The 16,614-nt window shown below is 40.1% G+C and overlaps 1 protein-coding gene across 14 annotated transcripts in view; it reads left to right on the plus strand.

Moving 5' to 3' along the window:
- PRUNE2 (prune homolog 2 with BCH domain) overlaps positions 1-16,614 on the plus strand; it is a 138,120-nt gene that overhangs the window by 76,302 nt on the left and 45,204 nt on the right. For all 14 annotated transcript variants that reach the window (XM_042033145.1, XM_042033149.1, XM_042033147.1 and 11 more), the window contains exons 7-9: positions 3,581-3,739; positions 4,705-11,206; positions 11,655-12,450. In XM_042033145.1, coding sequence (XP_041889079.1) covers positions 3,581-3,739; positions 4,705-11,206; positions 11,655-12,450 — 7,457 coding nt within the window. The remainder of the gene's footprint in view (positions 1-3,580; positions 3,740-4,704; positions 11,207-11,654; positions 12,451-16,614) is intronic.

A 16,614-nucleotide genomic window follows, 5' to 3' on the forward strand; every position in this document is an offset into this window, starting at 1 on the left:
CTTAGCAAGGACGTCCCTTCCGGGACTATGCTTGCTAACCTATGACACTTCAGAAGAGGATTTTACTGGTTTGGACATTCAAAGCTTATTCGTGATAATTCCTCACCATAACCCTTGATTCAGAGTTCACATCTGAGTGTCCACCAGTAAACTGTCAGCTGACTGTTCGTGCATTAATCTGTGTGAATTTCACATAAACCTCATTTTTAGGTGCTATGCAAACATCAAAGGGAGAACTTAATCTCTAGTCGCAGAAAGGACTCTACTTCCAAAGCATTTGACAAATAGATTTTTTTGTTTTAAGTTTAACTTACAGGGAGGGAGATGCATTTGTGGACACATTTGAGTAGATTAATAAATAGTATTTATATATTTGTAACCAAAACAGTGTAATTCATTAGGTAGGAGACAGATGCAGGGGAATAACATGCCAATCTGCACATACAGTTGTGCTGTGTTCATGATGAACTGCTGTTTATTCAAGGCCAGTCTAGCTTGGCAGCATCAAAAGAACTCTTGGCTAGAAGATGACAGAAAATTATTTTAAAAACAAACAGTAGAAACATAAAGGAGAAAATTAAATTTCTAAGTCTTTGTTCACCAGTAGTTATCAGAACTGAGGGCTGAAAAAAGACATCTATACTTTGTGCATTATGTTCCCAGTTGAGAAAGGTGGATGTATGGTTTATGTTTCGAGTTCTAGATAACTGGGCTAGTCGAAGCATTAATGAGAATAGGAAACATAAAAATTTATCTCCTGTATGCTTGGTGTGGGGTGTTTGTGAAAGTAGGCAATTTTTTTGATACAAGGAGTGTAAAAAATACTCAGTCCTTACTTTTGTGTGTGTGTGTGTGTGTTTGAAGATTTGCACAATTCAAAGAGCAGGAACAAGGGAATCTATAGGAACAATCTGTGGTAATTGTGTGTTACAATTGGGTAACATCATCATGGGCACATATAAAGGGCTGCAAAATTAAGTTAGCTTGTGGATTTCCTTTTGATTGCTGAATTTTGCATCTCAATACTATTATTTTAACATCTGTTATTTTAGATTAAATATTGGCATGACAAATTTCATAAAATATTTTTCTTTTTCTAACAAAAAGAGGTGATTTATTCAAGAAATAGAAATATCCCAGTATCACAGAATTACAGTATTGTTAGGGTTGGAAAGGACCTCTGGAGATCATCTAGTGCAACCCCCTTGTCAAGGCAGGGTCACCTGAAGCAGATCACACAGGAAAACGACGAGGTGGGTTTGAATGTCCCCAGAGAAGGAGAGTCCATGACCTTCCTGGACAGCCCATTCCAGTCCTCTGCCACCTTCAGTGTAAAGAAATTCTTCCTCATGTTTATGTGAAAATTCCCGTGTTTCAGTTTATGGCCATTGTACCTCATCTTGTTTCTGGGCAGCACTGGAAAAAGTCTGGCACTCTTGTCGTGATACCCACCTTTGTAATATTTCAGTGTGTTGATGAGATCCCCTCTCAGTCTTCTCCAGACTAAACAGGCCCAGCTCCCACAGTCTCTCCTCATAAGAGAGATGCTCCAGCCCCCTGATCATCCTTGTGGCCCTCAGCTGGACCCTCTCCAGTAACTCCTTCTCTCTCCTGTGCTGAGGAGCCCAGAACTGCACACAGAACTCCAGGTGTGGCCTCACTAGGGCCAAGTAGAGGGGGAGGATCACCTCCCTCGACCTGCTGGCCACACTCTTCCCAATGCACCCCAGGATACCATTGGCCCTCCTGGCCACAAGGGCACTGCCAGCTCATGGACAGCTTGTGATCCACCCAGAGTCCCAGGTCCTTCTCCACAGGGCTGCTCTGTAGGAGGTCAGCCCCAGCCTGTGCTGGCACTTGGGGCTGCTCCTCCCCAGGTGCAGGACCCGACACTTGCCCTTGTTGAGCCTCATCAGGTTTCTCTCTGCCCAACCCTCCAGCTGATCCAGGTCCCACAGAATGGCAGCAGAGCCTTCAGGTGGGTCAGCCACTCCCCCCAGTTTAGTGTCACCAGCAAACTTGCTGAGGGTGCAATTGGTCCCTTCCTCCAGGTGTTTGATAAACAAGTTGAATAAGATTGGTCCCAGTATTGATCCCTGGAGAATACCACAGACTGGTGTTCAGGCCTCCAGCTGGACTCTGTTCCACTGATGACAACCCTCTGAGTTCTGCCATTCAGCCAGTTCTTGATTCACCTCACTGTCCATTCATCTAACCCACATCTCCTGAGCTTACCTGCAAGGATGTTATGGGAGACACTGTCAAAAGCCTTGCTGAACTCAAGATATGCACCATCCACTGCTTTTCCCTCATCAACCCATCCTGCCATCACAGAAGTCCCTCAGATTGGTCCTACATGATTCGCCCTCAGTGAATCCATCCTGACTACTCCTGTGCTCCTGATAACCTTCTTGTCTCCAACTTTTTGATGATCTCCAGAATGATCTATTACATCACCTTTCCAGGAACTGAGGTGAGGCTGGCTGGCTGGTAGTTTCCCAAGTCTCCTTACTGTTTTTGAAGATGGGAATGACATTGGCCTTTGTTGAGTCATCAGGCACTTCTCCATGATTTTTCAAAGATGATGGAGAGCAGCAGAGCAACAACATCCGCCAGCTCTCTCAGCACCCTTTGGTACATCCCATCAGAGCCCATGGATTTATGGTTTTAAGCCCAGCTGATCTCTAACGCAACCCTCAACAGCCAAGGGGAAGCCTTCCTTTCTCCAGTCTTTCTCTCATACCTCTGAGATCTGGGACTTCTGAGGGCAGTCTCAGCAGTAAAGACAGGCAAAGAAGGCATTCAGTAATTTTGCCTTCTCTGTGTCTTCCATCACCAGAACACCCATCTGATTGAGCAGTGGCCCTGCATTTTCCCTAATCTTTCTTTTGCTGCTGATAAACTTGTAGAAGCCTTTCTTGTTGTCCTTGATAACCCTTGGCGGACTCAATTCCAAGTAGGCCTTGGCCTTCCTCATTGTATCCTTTCAACTCTGATGATGTTCCTATAGTCCTCTGTCATGGTTTAGCACAGCTTGGGTGTGCATCCTGAGATGCTGTGATTCCGGGGGGGGGAGGGGGGAGGGTGCTGGCTGTGTCGTTTAGGAAATACACATCGTAAAGTCACCCCAAGACATCCTCCTATGTGGTCTGTCCCTTCTTCCGCATGACACACATTTCTCTTGTGTTCGAGATTTGCTAGGAGTTCCATGCTCATCCATGCTGGTCTCCTACCCCCTTTGCCCAATTTCTTTGTCATGGGGATACACTGGCCTAGAGCTTGGAGTACTTTTAAGCAATGTTGCAAAAGTAGGTGGCAGGAACAAGTAAGAATTATGTTTCACCAGCAGATTCAAGAAGGCAAAACCTGCATTTAGTATTTTAGTGTTCTTCCATTACTATGCTGTGGCTGGCTCTTGATTTTATTAGGCACATAGCTGTTTTGACAAGTGAAATGGAATTCTCTTGCTCATTAGAGCTGCTGATGCTTTTTAACATTTATGGCTACTTTTATGGCAGATTTGGATGAAAAGAACAGGAGAAGTTGCTGACATTTCTTTTAATTTCTTAATATTTTTCAGGACTGCATATTACACAGGAGTCTCATTGGTGATCTGAAGGCATTCGTAGATAAATATGGGTTTGATGTACTTGTCATTCTGGCCAACTGCTTGTCAGATGAGAAGCAAACAAAACAACAAATAGCAGTATACTCAGAAAATGTTGAGCTAGGCAATCAAGTAAGTACCTGGAAAAAGAATCAGATGTTTTTTCTGAAAAAAGATGTTGGGGTTTTTTTAAGTAGTCTATATCAAGGTGTTGATTAATTAAGTGAGGTAAAAATGTAGCAACAGTTGACCAGCAACTGACCAACTATTTGAAATGGCTGAATTATTTATATGATACAGAATGAAAGATTATGATATTTGGTATTGCTTCAGACCAAGCTGATAGAAAAAGATTATGAGAAATACCGAAAGAGGCAAAATTTTTCAGTTCAGTTAAAATGTTGTTTTGGTTTTTTCCCCCCCTAGTTTTGGCTTGGGTTTGTATTGTGGTTTACACAAATGTGTCTTTGGCAATGAGTGATAAGCGGACACCTTGTAAATGGTAATGACCAGAACTCATACATGTATATGTTATTCCTAAAGAATTCAAGCTCTGAAAGAAAAAAATTGTTACAATTGTGAACATTTTTCCAGAGCTAGGTGCTTTTCATCTTTTTAAACTATATTTATCCCCAGATGGAAGAGACTATTTCAGTGGCAAATTTTTGAACCTTTTTCTCAGTCTTGAAAACTTATGATTTTAGGGACAGGTGGCTAAGTAACTCCATTGTTTTCAATAAAATGCATTTACTTTACTAATATAATAATCCCTTTCTAGAAATACATTCCTAAAGTACTACATAAATTTTACTCACATTTCTTAAGGGAACAACCACACATTTATTTGGATTTTCTGTTATTAATAACAAGTGAAGTGAAAAGTCAAATGGTATAATTTCTGACCAATCATATAACAAATATGTTGTCTTGATCTTCTGTTGTAATACATCATCTATTTGGGGATCATAATAAGGATGCTACAGTGAAATGGCCAAGCAATAGGTTAATAGGAAGAGACAGGTATGGCTGTATTACATGATGAAGTGCCTTTATGCCCATGACTGCAGTGACTTCTGAAATACCCTGTTTTTCAACAGATCTGCTGTGAATTAGAAGAATGTCAGAATCCTTGTTTGGAGCTGGATCCTCTAGAATGTGAATGTGACCAAGTTCTTATTTATCATCAAGAAAATTCTTTGGTGACCTGTGATCAAATTTTTCTCCTAATTAAGGAAGTTATAAATAGAAGGCAACCAGAAATGGTATCAAACAGTAGAACTTCTTCTACTGAAGCTGTTGCTGGAAGTGCTCCACTTTCACAAGGATCTTCTGGTATTATGGAGTTGTATGGTTCTGATGTAGAACCACAGCCCAGTTCTGCCAATTTTACAGAAAATCCTCAAGATCTAAATGGGTCTATGCAAGCCCACATTGATGTTAGTGTAGACCTTGTGAGTCCAGACAGTGGCTTGGCTACCATTAGAAGCAGCCGGTCTTCCAAGGAGAGTTCTGTTTTTCTTAGTGATGATAGCCCTGTTGCAGAAGGTGGTGCTTCGCATCACAGTCTTCTGCCTGGCTTTGATTCCTATAGCCCTATTCCTGAAGGAGCAATAGCTGAAGAACAAAAGTCTCAGTCAGGAAACAATAGTGATAACTTCGATCTTTTCAATTTTGGTCTAGCACCCATGGTTACAGCTCCATCTGAGTCATCTTCTCGTTCTGTTGATTGTTCCCCAGCAGATGACTATTTTCTCAATAGTGATTCATCAGAAGGGCATCAACTCACTCTGAAGAAAGAACTTGATGAGGCAAACCTGTTAGATAATGATACAGCAAATTATTCAACTGACTTCCTCATGACAAAAATTGAGGAAGACAACCTGGCTGAAATTGATGAGAATCCAGGAGAAATTTGTGAGAAAACTTCAAGTTTGATTGATTTAGTTGAAGGTGATTCTTCTTCACCAGAAATGTTGAAATCTGCTGATTCAAGAATTCCACCAACTCCTATGAATAGTCTTGTAGATACTTCACCATTAGATAATGGGCAGCCTTTAATTTTCTCACAAGATGTCATAAAAAAAATTAATGAAATAGATGGCACAAATTACTCTCAGTCTCGTGTTAGATATGGGAGCTGGTGGGATGGCTTTGACTTAGATTCCAGAAATGCTGATGCATGGAGTTCAAGTGAACAGGAATCTGTATTTCAGAGTCCTGTCTTATGGAAAGATTCTAAGGAAAGTCCCTTGCTACGAGAACATACTGATAGAAGAGCCTCAGATTCTGTGTTCCTCCAAAAACAGCCAAAGCAAATGGAATATATGAAAGCAGGTCTGTGGGATAATCAGTTTAAACAAGATAGTTGGAACCATGGGAATCAAGAGAAAAACAGTGAACAGTCTTGTTTGGAAACTGCTTCTTTAGACAAGACAAAGCAAGAAGCAGAGAGCTTTACAGACCTGTGGAAGGTCAGCCAGCCAACACCTGTGATGTCAGATGCATGGTGTAGTGGCGAAGGAAAAGGTAGTCAGCTAGCTGGAGACTCTTACAAAATCTGGACTGAGTTTGATGAAGGAAATGCTGGTAGATCCTCAGAAAATGTGTGGAACATGCCCAAACTAGAGAGAGAATTAAAATCAGTGAATATTCCTGAGGAATGGGCCATATCAAAAACTGTTTTATCAGATTCTTCAGATATCATAGTGGACAATGAGACTGAAAATCCAGAAGTGTGGGATAAAGGAAGTTGTTATTCAATAGAAGACCATGGAAAATCTGAAAACATAAATTTTGTTTTCAACAATATGCAAAATAATTCCAAGCTGAACACAGGGGAAAAAGCTGTGTTTGGTGATCCTAAACATAGACCAAAACCATTTAAAAATATAGACACCTGGAATACGTATGATAAAAACATCAGAAAAGAAGTAACAGAAGAAGTGGTGCCATGGGAGGATACCTTCTTATACAAAAACTCAGATCTTAGTTCCTCAAATGTAACGGAAGATTTAGTTATTTCTCCACCAGACACCAATTATTCAACATCTGATTCATATATATCACCTACCTATGTGGAAGATGAAAGAGAAAATGAGGACAAGGGTTTTGATGAAGAAACAGTTACTGGTAAATTCATTAACAAAGATTTGGCTGAGTCAAAAGTGCTTGAGAAATCAAGTAAGGAACCATTATCTCCTAACAATATGCCTTTTTCAAATACTAGAAATACAGATACCTGGAACACTCCACTAAACAACATCACCCAGTTACAAGAAAGAAATTCTGAAGTTCCAGTTCTTTCTGCCTCTGCTAAACCTTTTCTTAATTCAGAACAAACAAATGATCTATGTTTTTCAACTGAATCATGTACTAGTGAAAATAATTTTCCTGTATCTGAAAACAGAAGAGTGACACTGGCATATAATCAAACAGTGAATGATTTATCACCCTCACAGAATGAATTAAATACTAGACAGACAGCAGCTGACAATGCAGAAACAGTGGGCAGTGTTCTTGTAGAAGACACAAACACCTCTATGCCAACTTCAGAAACTGAGAATGGCTTGAATCTTAAAATATGTGACTTAGGGAGTGAGATACTTAGTAAGAATGCAGCACAAAACACTGCTGGTATGGATGAAGAGCTGGATAGTCAGGATTCAGTGCTGCAGCTGAACTCATGGGATTTACAGAGTGGGCAGGGTAATGAGGAAGGCTGGAATAATGCCATTGTCATCTCTAAGGAAGGAGAAGAATGTAAGAGAACACATGAGACAAGTGGACAGCAGATGATTAATGACGTTTGTAATAAACCAGTGCAAGAGGACAATGAACCTTCAGGTAAAACAGATTTGGAAGAAAACGAGTCAACAACTGAAGTTGCCATCTCCCCAGAAAAAATGAGAAATAGTGTTAGTTTGGAAACGTTAATTACAGAGAATGAGTCATTTTCTAATCAAAGCAATCCAGTTAGTCAGGAAGATAGAAAAGACGTGTTGCAGAATAGTTTAGAATCTTCAAGTATTTCTGCAGGAGGCAGAAATTACAAGTTTTTTGATCACCCCTTACCACAAAATTACAATTACAGTGAAATGTCACAGCTGCTTTCTGAGGGAGCTGAAGAAGAGGCTACAGTGATGGAGGATGTGACAAGTCCAAAGACGGAAAGTATTTCTGAAAGTTCTGACAAGGGTAGTGATAATCCTGAAAATAATTCTTCTAAAATGCCTGGCAGCTCAGGTGTCTGGAATGACTCTGGAAAGAATGGTTGTGGCCAAGCCACATCAATTCCTTTGATGGATAAACCACAAGAACCACTGGGAGAAGGGCAAGAATGCTTACATGAAGTGACTTCTAACCATCCAGACATTTGTAATTCTGAGTTAGTGTCTTTTAAAAATAGCTCTGAACTGATGAGGACCAATGAAAATTCTTTCACAGATGAGTTTAAGAATAGTCCTTCTGGATTTGTTAGTGTTCCTGATACTACACATACGTCTGTGGTGGAAAGTTCATTTTCATTTGAAATAGGTTCTGGGAGAAATGAAAACTCTGAAAATTTAGAACCTGCTAATAATCTTTATGAAGAGCCATTTGCAGTGCTTAATGACAGGTTTCCGCAAACTGCTTGGGATTCACAGCCATGTGAAGATTTGCAGTCTCCTGGAACAAGTCCTGAGGCAAGCGAAATCCTTGAAATAGCAAATACCACAAGCAGCCTTTCAAAAGATATACAGATCAAAAGCTATTTGGAAGAAGATAATGTGTGGAGTAATTCAATAAATGATTATACACACTCAAGTGGAACAAGTCCTGATTTAAGCGATGCATCTGTGAATGTGTGGGGAGATCTTCCAGCTGCTAGTCATCATGAAAGAAGCAGGGATATGTGGGAGATTAAAAATAATAAAAATCTTGAAGATTCTTGTAAAAAGAAGGAATTTGGGAATGAATACAAAGAAGAATTTGAAATAAGTGGCAAAGAGAACAAAGTTCCTAAAAGCTTAGATTTTTGGAATGCCCATGTAGATGATGATACTGTATCTTCTTTATCAAGTCCTGACATAAATGAAGATTCAGAGAATTCAGAGGCACATCCAGAAGTGATTAATGAAGATTCAGTGTGTGAAAACAAACAGCACAAAGCATCTGAAAAGGGAGAGGATTATGTTCAGTCCAATGCAACAAGTCCTGAAGCTAATGAAGACAATTTAGGTGCAAAAACTAGGGTGGGAGAGAAGGTCTTGATAGGAATCTTCAATGAAAATTCTGAAACAATTGAAGCCAGGAAGGTATTGCAGGAGGGTATGACTACTGACTTTATTGACCATAGTAAGACTCCTGAATCTACTACAGGGCACAGTAAAACACCTGAGGAAAGAACTCGGGTGAGTATTTTCAATGAAAAAACAGATACTGGGGAAGACTTATATTCGTATCAAATGAGCAAAGATCCTACATTGACTTCTGCTGCTGGTGATAAAGAAGAGCATTCTTCAAAAGCTGTAGATAGGTGGAATATGTCACTGGAAGCTGATTTAAGAACTAATCCAAAGTCCACAGTAGGAACACCTGATTTTCCAGATAACCGTTCAGAGTGGTGGAGTTCACAACCTTGTGAAGAAAAGCAGTTGGAAGATCAGTATTCTTTTTCAAGTCACTTTGTAACAAACCAGTTAGGAAACAGTAAAGAGGACTCCTGTGATTCCCCTTCACAAGATGAAGAACTAACAGAAGCACATTTCACAGGTAATGATGAAAATCAGCCTGCCCTCCTGTACTCTGATGAAAAAGAAAATGAAAGACTGCTACATTCTATCAATAGTCCTGATGGTCAGATAAATAAAGACACTTCACAGTTCCAACAATTTGATTCTTTCACACTGGATAAAGAAGAAAAGGAGTTGATAGAGCAGTTGTTTTCTACAGATGAGGAAAATCAACTGAATTCTTTCTCAGATGAGGAACGAACTGTACCAAATACATCAGTTCAAGCAATCAGTGTACTGGATCTACCAAAAGACAGTGAGGGAAATGCAGGTCTCATTCCTCAAGGACAACAGGAGGACACCTGTGAAATATTAGAAGTGCACAACTCCATGCCAGGCACTTTCACTGAAGAAGACTTACCTTTTGAAATGACAGAAAAGTCAAGTCCAGAGTGGAATATATTAGTTCCCCAAACTGTGCTTATCCCAGATATTTTACAGGATAATACACAAGAAAGTAATCAGCAGTTTTCAGTGGAACCTGACCTGTGGACTAATGCTGAGCAGATTGTCCCTTTGATGAAATCAGATGGTGAAAATCCTGATATTTTAAATCACTGTGACCAAGGCAATGGTTCAGAGTCATCAAGCAGTCCTGTTGTGTGCCAGGAATATGGAGCTAAGCATGCCTCTATCCCATCTTCTCAGATTGCAGTGGAGCCTGAAGACAAAGACGGTCAGCCAATTCACTTGAGGTCAAATATGAGTAAGGAGGCAGATTTTGATTCAGAGTATCAGTTAGTAATGCAGAAGGTGGAGACGCACTCTGAAAATGGTCATCCCCAGGACTATGAACCAGTAAAGACCAACGATTTCTATCAGTTTACCTCTTCTAACCCTCAGGAGCCTCCTGAATTTGCAATTCCAGAAGAAGACAGTCTAGAAAATAAGCTGATTTCTGACCCTGCTGAGTCAGCTGAAATTGCCAGTGAAGTTGTAAAAGTACCATACTTAGATCTGAAAGACATGTTCCATGGAAGTTTCACTCATGCAAGCCATCAAGGAACACCAACTGATACAGCTCAAATAGCGACCTCCCAAATGCATTTGCTTCCCATGGATTTCAATCAACCTGATAGGGCAGAACAAAGCTTAAAAAAAATTAGTGCCTTGGGTAAAGTTGTAAAATATTCTGATACTGACCACCCAGCAGTAACTGGTGATGAGCTAGATAGGTCAGAAGAATGTGTGGATGAATCTGACACAGGGATAGAACATAGTATCAAGAACACATCAGTGACTAATGTCCTGGCAGGCACATGTGGTGGAATGAACGTAGTGGCACTACTAGGCAGTGAGGCAGCAGAAGGGAAATCAAAGGATGAACAGACACTCTTTCCCAAGTCCTTCCTACCTGATGGTAGTGAAGGCAATGAATCTGATTCAAATAATCAACTGTTTGATGACACAACAAAAGAATATGAAGCTGTAATTGAACATGATGTTCCTGTGTTTAAGGAAATACCCAGTGACCAATCACCAGCGGTGTGTACTCCACCATCCTCTGCATCTTTTGATGCTGAACTCTCTGGCAGCAGAGAGTATGCAAACAGTGAGCTCTTGTTACAGCAGCCATTTTATGACAGCATTTCTTTGGGAAAACGGCTACCACTGCCAGCTCCTCCAAAAGGTGCAGAAGGCATCCTAATGACCGAAGATAAGGTGTCTGAAACATCCACAGAGTGCCTTCAGGAAAATCTCACCTCAGTACCATTGCTCTCCATGTCTGAAGTAACTCGACCAGATTCTGATTTTTTGACAGGAAAATCTGAAGCAGAAACAACTGATCCTAACTCACCACCAGGTGGAGATAGAAGATCATGTGATGGTAAGAAAATATGCTTTCCAGGGCAAACGCATGGGACGGAGAAAGGAGGAAGTGTCTGGAGTATTACTGCTTAATGAGGAGGCTTTGAGTGTAGTGTGGAGTTTGTGTGTCTCCCTAATGTACAAAACGTGTACTGTGGAAAGAACTCTAGTGTCATTCGCTCAGACAGATCTAAAGCTTTTAAACAGTGAAGTAGGAACATAATTTCTGTTGTTAGTACAGGGCCTAGCTTATAGGACACTGAGTCGTTTGTCATTCGATCGCCATGTTAATGTATAACCTTTAACAATAATGATGATGGTGATGATGTTATAAAATTCCAGTACACATTAACAGAGCATAGCAGACTGAGAAGAGCTTTACCTCACAGTACTGATTAAAGGATGTTATGGTGACTAAATCAGTAATTCAAAAATTAAAAAGAGTTTCTATTTGCCTGTTCTTTTAGAAGCTGACTCCCTACTTTGTAGGGAGAAAAAGCTGAGAAATTCCCCTAAGAGCCCTGAACTGGAAAGGACAGAGAGTAAGGAAGATGTGAGGATGCAGATGCTCCCAGCTTCACTGGAGATGGATTACATCCTTGTTACTGAGGAGGAAAGTATACCTGCAACGAATGATACCCTTGAAAGAAGTGAAATTAATTTTGTATTTCAAGAATCCCATGAAGGCTTTTCACCAGGCTCCTTGGATACCTTTCAGCCAATCTCCATTTCTAATGAAAGCAAAGATCACCTTGTTTGTGGGACTGAGCAGGACACTATTCACTTAGAAGAGAAAAGTTCTTCTATTGTGCCTCAAAAGCTGGATGGTGAAAGGAAATCACAGGAAAGCTGTGGGCAAGATGAGGGTTGGATTATATTGGGCCAAAATGAAGTAAGCGACATATCACCTGAAGAAATTTCTGTCAAGACAGAGATGCCAAAATCAGGGTCCAGCCATCCTGGTGAAGAACTGGCAGCTGTTGGAGCACAGGAATTGATTCTTGACACTTGGACAGAATTTCAGGTCGAAACTCCTCTTCAGAAATCTTTTGAACATGAAGGCTGTTCTCCTTCAGATGGCCTGACTGCTGAGAACATGAGTTCGGGCATTGCAGGAACATCAGAGTTGCAGGTAGTTGGTGGTGATAGTACATGGGAAGCAAATTCTCAACAGAGGCTTGGGAATAATGTAGCAACAGAACAAGAAATGACGGAGGAAACGGTTCTTCTCAACAGTGACAGAGAACTGAATCAAAAATTAAGGTAAGTAAAATTCAACCTGTTTTCTTTCAAAAGTCTTCTGTTAATTTGTTATCTATGTTATTGAAGTGTGTGCCATTATGAATAGATGGCAAGACTTTAAAGTCTGAAGTATGCAATGTATTTACATTCTTTAACTATCAATGTGTTTCTCCCTTTCTAAAAACAGATTCTTCCTTCTTGGTTGCTTGATATGAGCCGAATTAGGGTTGTTTTGCAATTGGTTTGAAGGTCACTGTCTTGCAGGGTTAAATCTCTCTTCCTTCCCACTGATTGTATAACCGACCTTTAAATCTGAAACAGATGTGGCCAGGGAATACATTCCAAAGCCAGGTACTGATGGTATTGCCAGTCCATACTGAGATTATGGAGGGATCAAAGTGAAGTGCTATCTCTACCCCATGCAGAACTGCTGGGAAGGAAGACAGGAGGGAGTCAAGGCTCAGAGTCAGAAAACGTGCTGCTTATAGAGGAGAGAAAAGCATGAGGGAAAGTTGTGGTCTTTGTGATTATTTTCAAGCTCTAGTTGGATCAGAGCAGCATTTTTGACTGTTTGAATTGAACTGGCAGTTGAGGCAGATTGGGTACAAATGGACCTGCCTTTGGGTGGACATGCAGCCTCTGTGCTGGCAGCATTACTACTGCCAAGTGACTCTCTGCTGTGTCAGCAGATGGAGTGAGGGGTGGCCCTCTTGACTGCATTTACTGTAGTGTATTGGAGAGGATGCTTCTGTTGTTGACTTCTTAGTTTGCAAACAGCAGGTTGCCAGCAAAAGAGAGGAAAATCTTCAGAAGTGTTAGCAGAAGATGAGCACTCATCAGATCTGTAGAGTCTGAAGTAGACCAAATATTCAGTGCTTGACCTTGAAACTAGAAAAAGTATGGTGGGTTGGCACAATATTTCTGTTGCATCCCATCCTCTTAAGCTTCTAAATTCCATTCCAGAAGAAAAAGTAGAAATTTTGAAATATTCTATAAAAGAGAAATCTGGGAGAAGCAAAACAAGCAAAATTTCCAAGCAGCTGTTTTGCATCCATGCTGTTGTGTGGAAGGGTGGCTTAGGATCTTCCAATCCAGGAAAACTAGATGTCCTTGGACTTGGAGGTGCTTTTGTTTGTTAACCCTGGAAGCCATTTTCCTGTGTTACCTCTGCAGAGTTTCACTGGAAGTTCATTAAAAACAACTAATTTCAATTAATAAAGATGTTTTTTTGACAAACCACGCATTTCTAGTAAAAAATTTTTGAATCAAAAAATGCTTACCACGTCTGTTCACAATCAGTAATGAATGGGATGGGAAACAGGAAGAGCTATTTAGGCGTGCTGGCTAGTTGCAGGCTTGCAAATCCGGTGTGAAGAAATGGTCTGTTAATTCCTCTGTCTCCCATAAAGCATTTTAAATTACAAACAGCCAGATGCTGACCCTGTCTAACTCACACTGATTTAATTACATGCAGGCAGCATCTCAGGGGTTTGACTTGTCATACTTACATTTCCATGATTTTTAGAGAGGTAAACAAAAATCTAGGTATCTGATTCAGAGTGATTTGTAAATAAAACAGCACATCTTGGACTTGAGATAACTTCAGTGTAGTAAGATTCTTAGTTAGACACCTCAAGAAGAAAGTCTGATTTTTGAACTTAGACTGGTACTAGAAAAAACATTCCTATGGCCATGGATTTATAGGGGGAGTTAACATCTTACTGGTATGAATTGTTAGATTCACTTTGAGAAGAGCTCTGCTGTTTTTTAGGAACTTCTGAAATAGGCAAGCCCTGTACAAATCCTACTCCACAATAGTTCACACTGGCGTTTTGCATTCAGTACATTCATGATCCTTAAAACTTAGTGTATTTGCTTGGACTAATTCCCACATTAAAATCCAAAACTCAACTGTGTTAATATTCTTGTGTTTTCAGTAAAAATTTAAATGCACGATGGAATATGGTGCATCTTGCAAGAAAAAAAATAAAATAATTCTTGGTATAGAATATATATGGTCACTGTAGCTTCTAGTTTAGTCTTTCTTCTTATCTTGTTTAGAAGTTATTTAATACTAAATGCCTTTTCAGTCAGTAGCAGTGGCTGTTTCTGTCCTTTGCACTACTGATACTGATGCCCAGAGAAGGAATTTATTCAGTAAGGATAACAAAGTAAGGAACTTATTCCGCTTCCACATTAACAATTAATTGTGGGAGCATGGAACCAATAAAATCTACTTTCCCTTGGGTGTAAGTTTTGTTGTTAGATTTTTTTCATGATAAGTTGTAAAATCTGATGGAAGCTTCTTCCAGCATTAATGTTATTAAAAGTAATTAATCCTCTTCTCTGAGGATTTTGTATATAATACAGGTTGCTTTTGTGGTGCAGTTTTCCCCTCAGTTTCCCCTTTGCTTGGTAGCTGATATTCAATAAACTTGTAATAAGCTTGTATCTTTGGTCAGTTAGATAATGACTTCAAATTTCTAAGGAGAAGAGACACATGCATCCTTATGCATGCCCACAGTGTGATCACAGAGGCCTCGATTCCTTTGAAACCAAAACAAACACACAAAAAAATAGTATGATGAAACACATACAGGAATCCTTACCTCTAGATGATATGCCTATTTCATAAAAGCTCTTACATAAACAGCTGAAAAACTAGCAACTGACATGGTAGAAGTGTGTAATTAGAAATGTTTTCTTAATGTATTTAATTGACGGTTTTAAAAACAGAAGTTCCTTAAAACATAACTCAGTATGCAGCTTTTGACTTTTAGTCTGCCTTTAACTGCCCTTCATTGCCAACAAAGTTTGCAACAGTGTGATGCAGCAGAGCTGCCAGCCTATGGGAGATTAGTGAAGAAACACTGGTGTCATCACATAAGAGAAGAAACTAAGACTTTCCTGATTATTGCAGTGCAATTTCCGGAAGGCACCTGATGGTGCTAGTCATCAGGCTCTTAGTCTGCCAAAGATTTACATCCAAGTAGGATGTAAAGAAACTCTTTAGTGTGAGGGTGGTGAGGCACTGGAGCAGGTTGCCCGGAATAGCTGTGAATGCTCCGTCCTTGGAAGTGTTTGGTGCCAGGCTGGATGGGGCTCTGAGCAACCTGTATAATGGTAAGTGTCCCTGCCCCTGTCAGGTGGGTTGAAACCAGGTGATCTTTGAGGTCCCTTCCAACCCAAACAATTGTGTGGTTCTATGAGCTTTGAAAAATAAAGAAACTTATCATTTGAATTCAAACTCAATCCCAGCCAATGAACAACTGAATTAGTAGACCAAAGTTTTTGAAGGCATGTACTTAATAACTGTCTTCTAATCCCTTTTATATCCGTATGTCTCTGTTTAGGAAAAAAAAGTGAATTCCTACTTCGCTGAAGCAGGTTCCTTTAATAGTGGAGTAAGGGTCAGGCAGCGACGGATGCAGTTCGCATTGTTTTCTGCTTTCATCCAGCAGATGTCTGCCACCCCTTCTAATAAAACTGACTGTTACATCGAAGAGGGAAATAAAATTTTGAAACAGAAAGTGTAAACAAAAATTAGAATGAAGAAGTGCCTTAAAATCTTGATGTCTGCATGTCACTGCCCCCTTCATCCCAATGTCAAACATAACAACTCTCAGAGCTGTTAAGGTCAGTTTTAAAGAAGTCTCTGGATAGAGGTAAAGTTCTTCCATCCTCTCCTGTTTTATTTCTGCAAGGAAAAGCTGCAGCAGGGAGTGAAGAATAAGGATGTTTACTAGCATTAAAACACTGGAGAAAAGATGGAAGCTTGTCTCAGACATACACGAACGGCAGAAGTAATAAAGCTTGGAGTTTCTTTGGCCTCATAGAAAAAGCACAAAAATATTTGATAGCACATTAGTAATGTCAGTCTTTCCAGAAAGAAAATAGGTTTTTATACAGCATGTTAGGTAGGCAGGATAACATACTTTGCTGCTGCTAAATGGAGGTGTGCCAGCAGTAAAATTTATGGAGACTAGAGGTAATTTTCTTCTTGATAGAAGGTATCTTGTCTTACAGAGCTGTATGAAGGTTGGTGGTGATGAATTGGTCAGGAGGTAGAGGGAGAACACTGCAGATGGCCGTGCTAGTTTTTACCCAGGACATTACTCAGAGTATTTTAGTGGCTGTGTATGCCAGATCATTCTTGCTTTTACCTTTGTTGTAGGGAATGATTAT

The sequence above is a fragment of the Corvus kubaryi genome, unplaced genomic scaffold, assembly GCF_017639235.1.
Source record: "Corvus kubaryi isolate FWS band 111438036 unplaced genomic scaffold, C.kubaryi_AGA036_p1.0 37357, whole genome shotgun sequence".
NCBI classification, from domain to species: domain Eukaryota; kingdom Metazoa; phylum Chordata; class Aves; order Passeriformes; family Corvidae; genus Corvus; species Corvus kubaryi.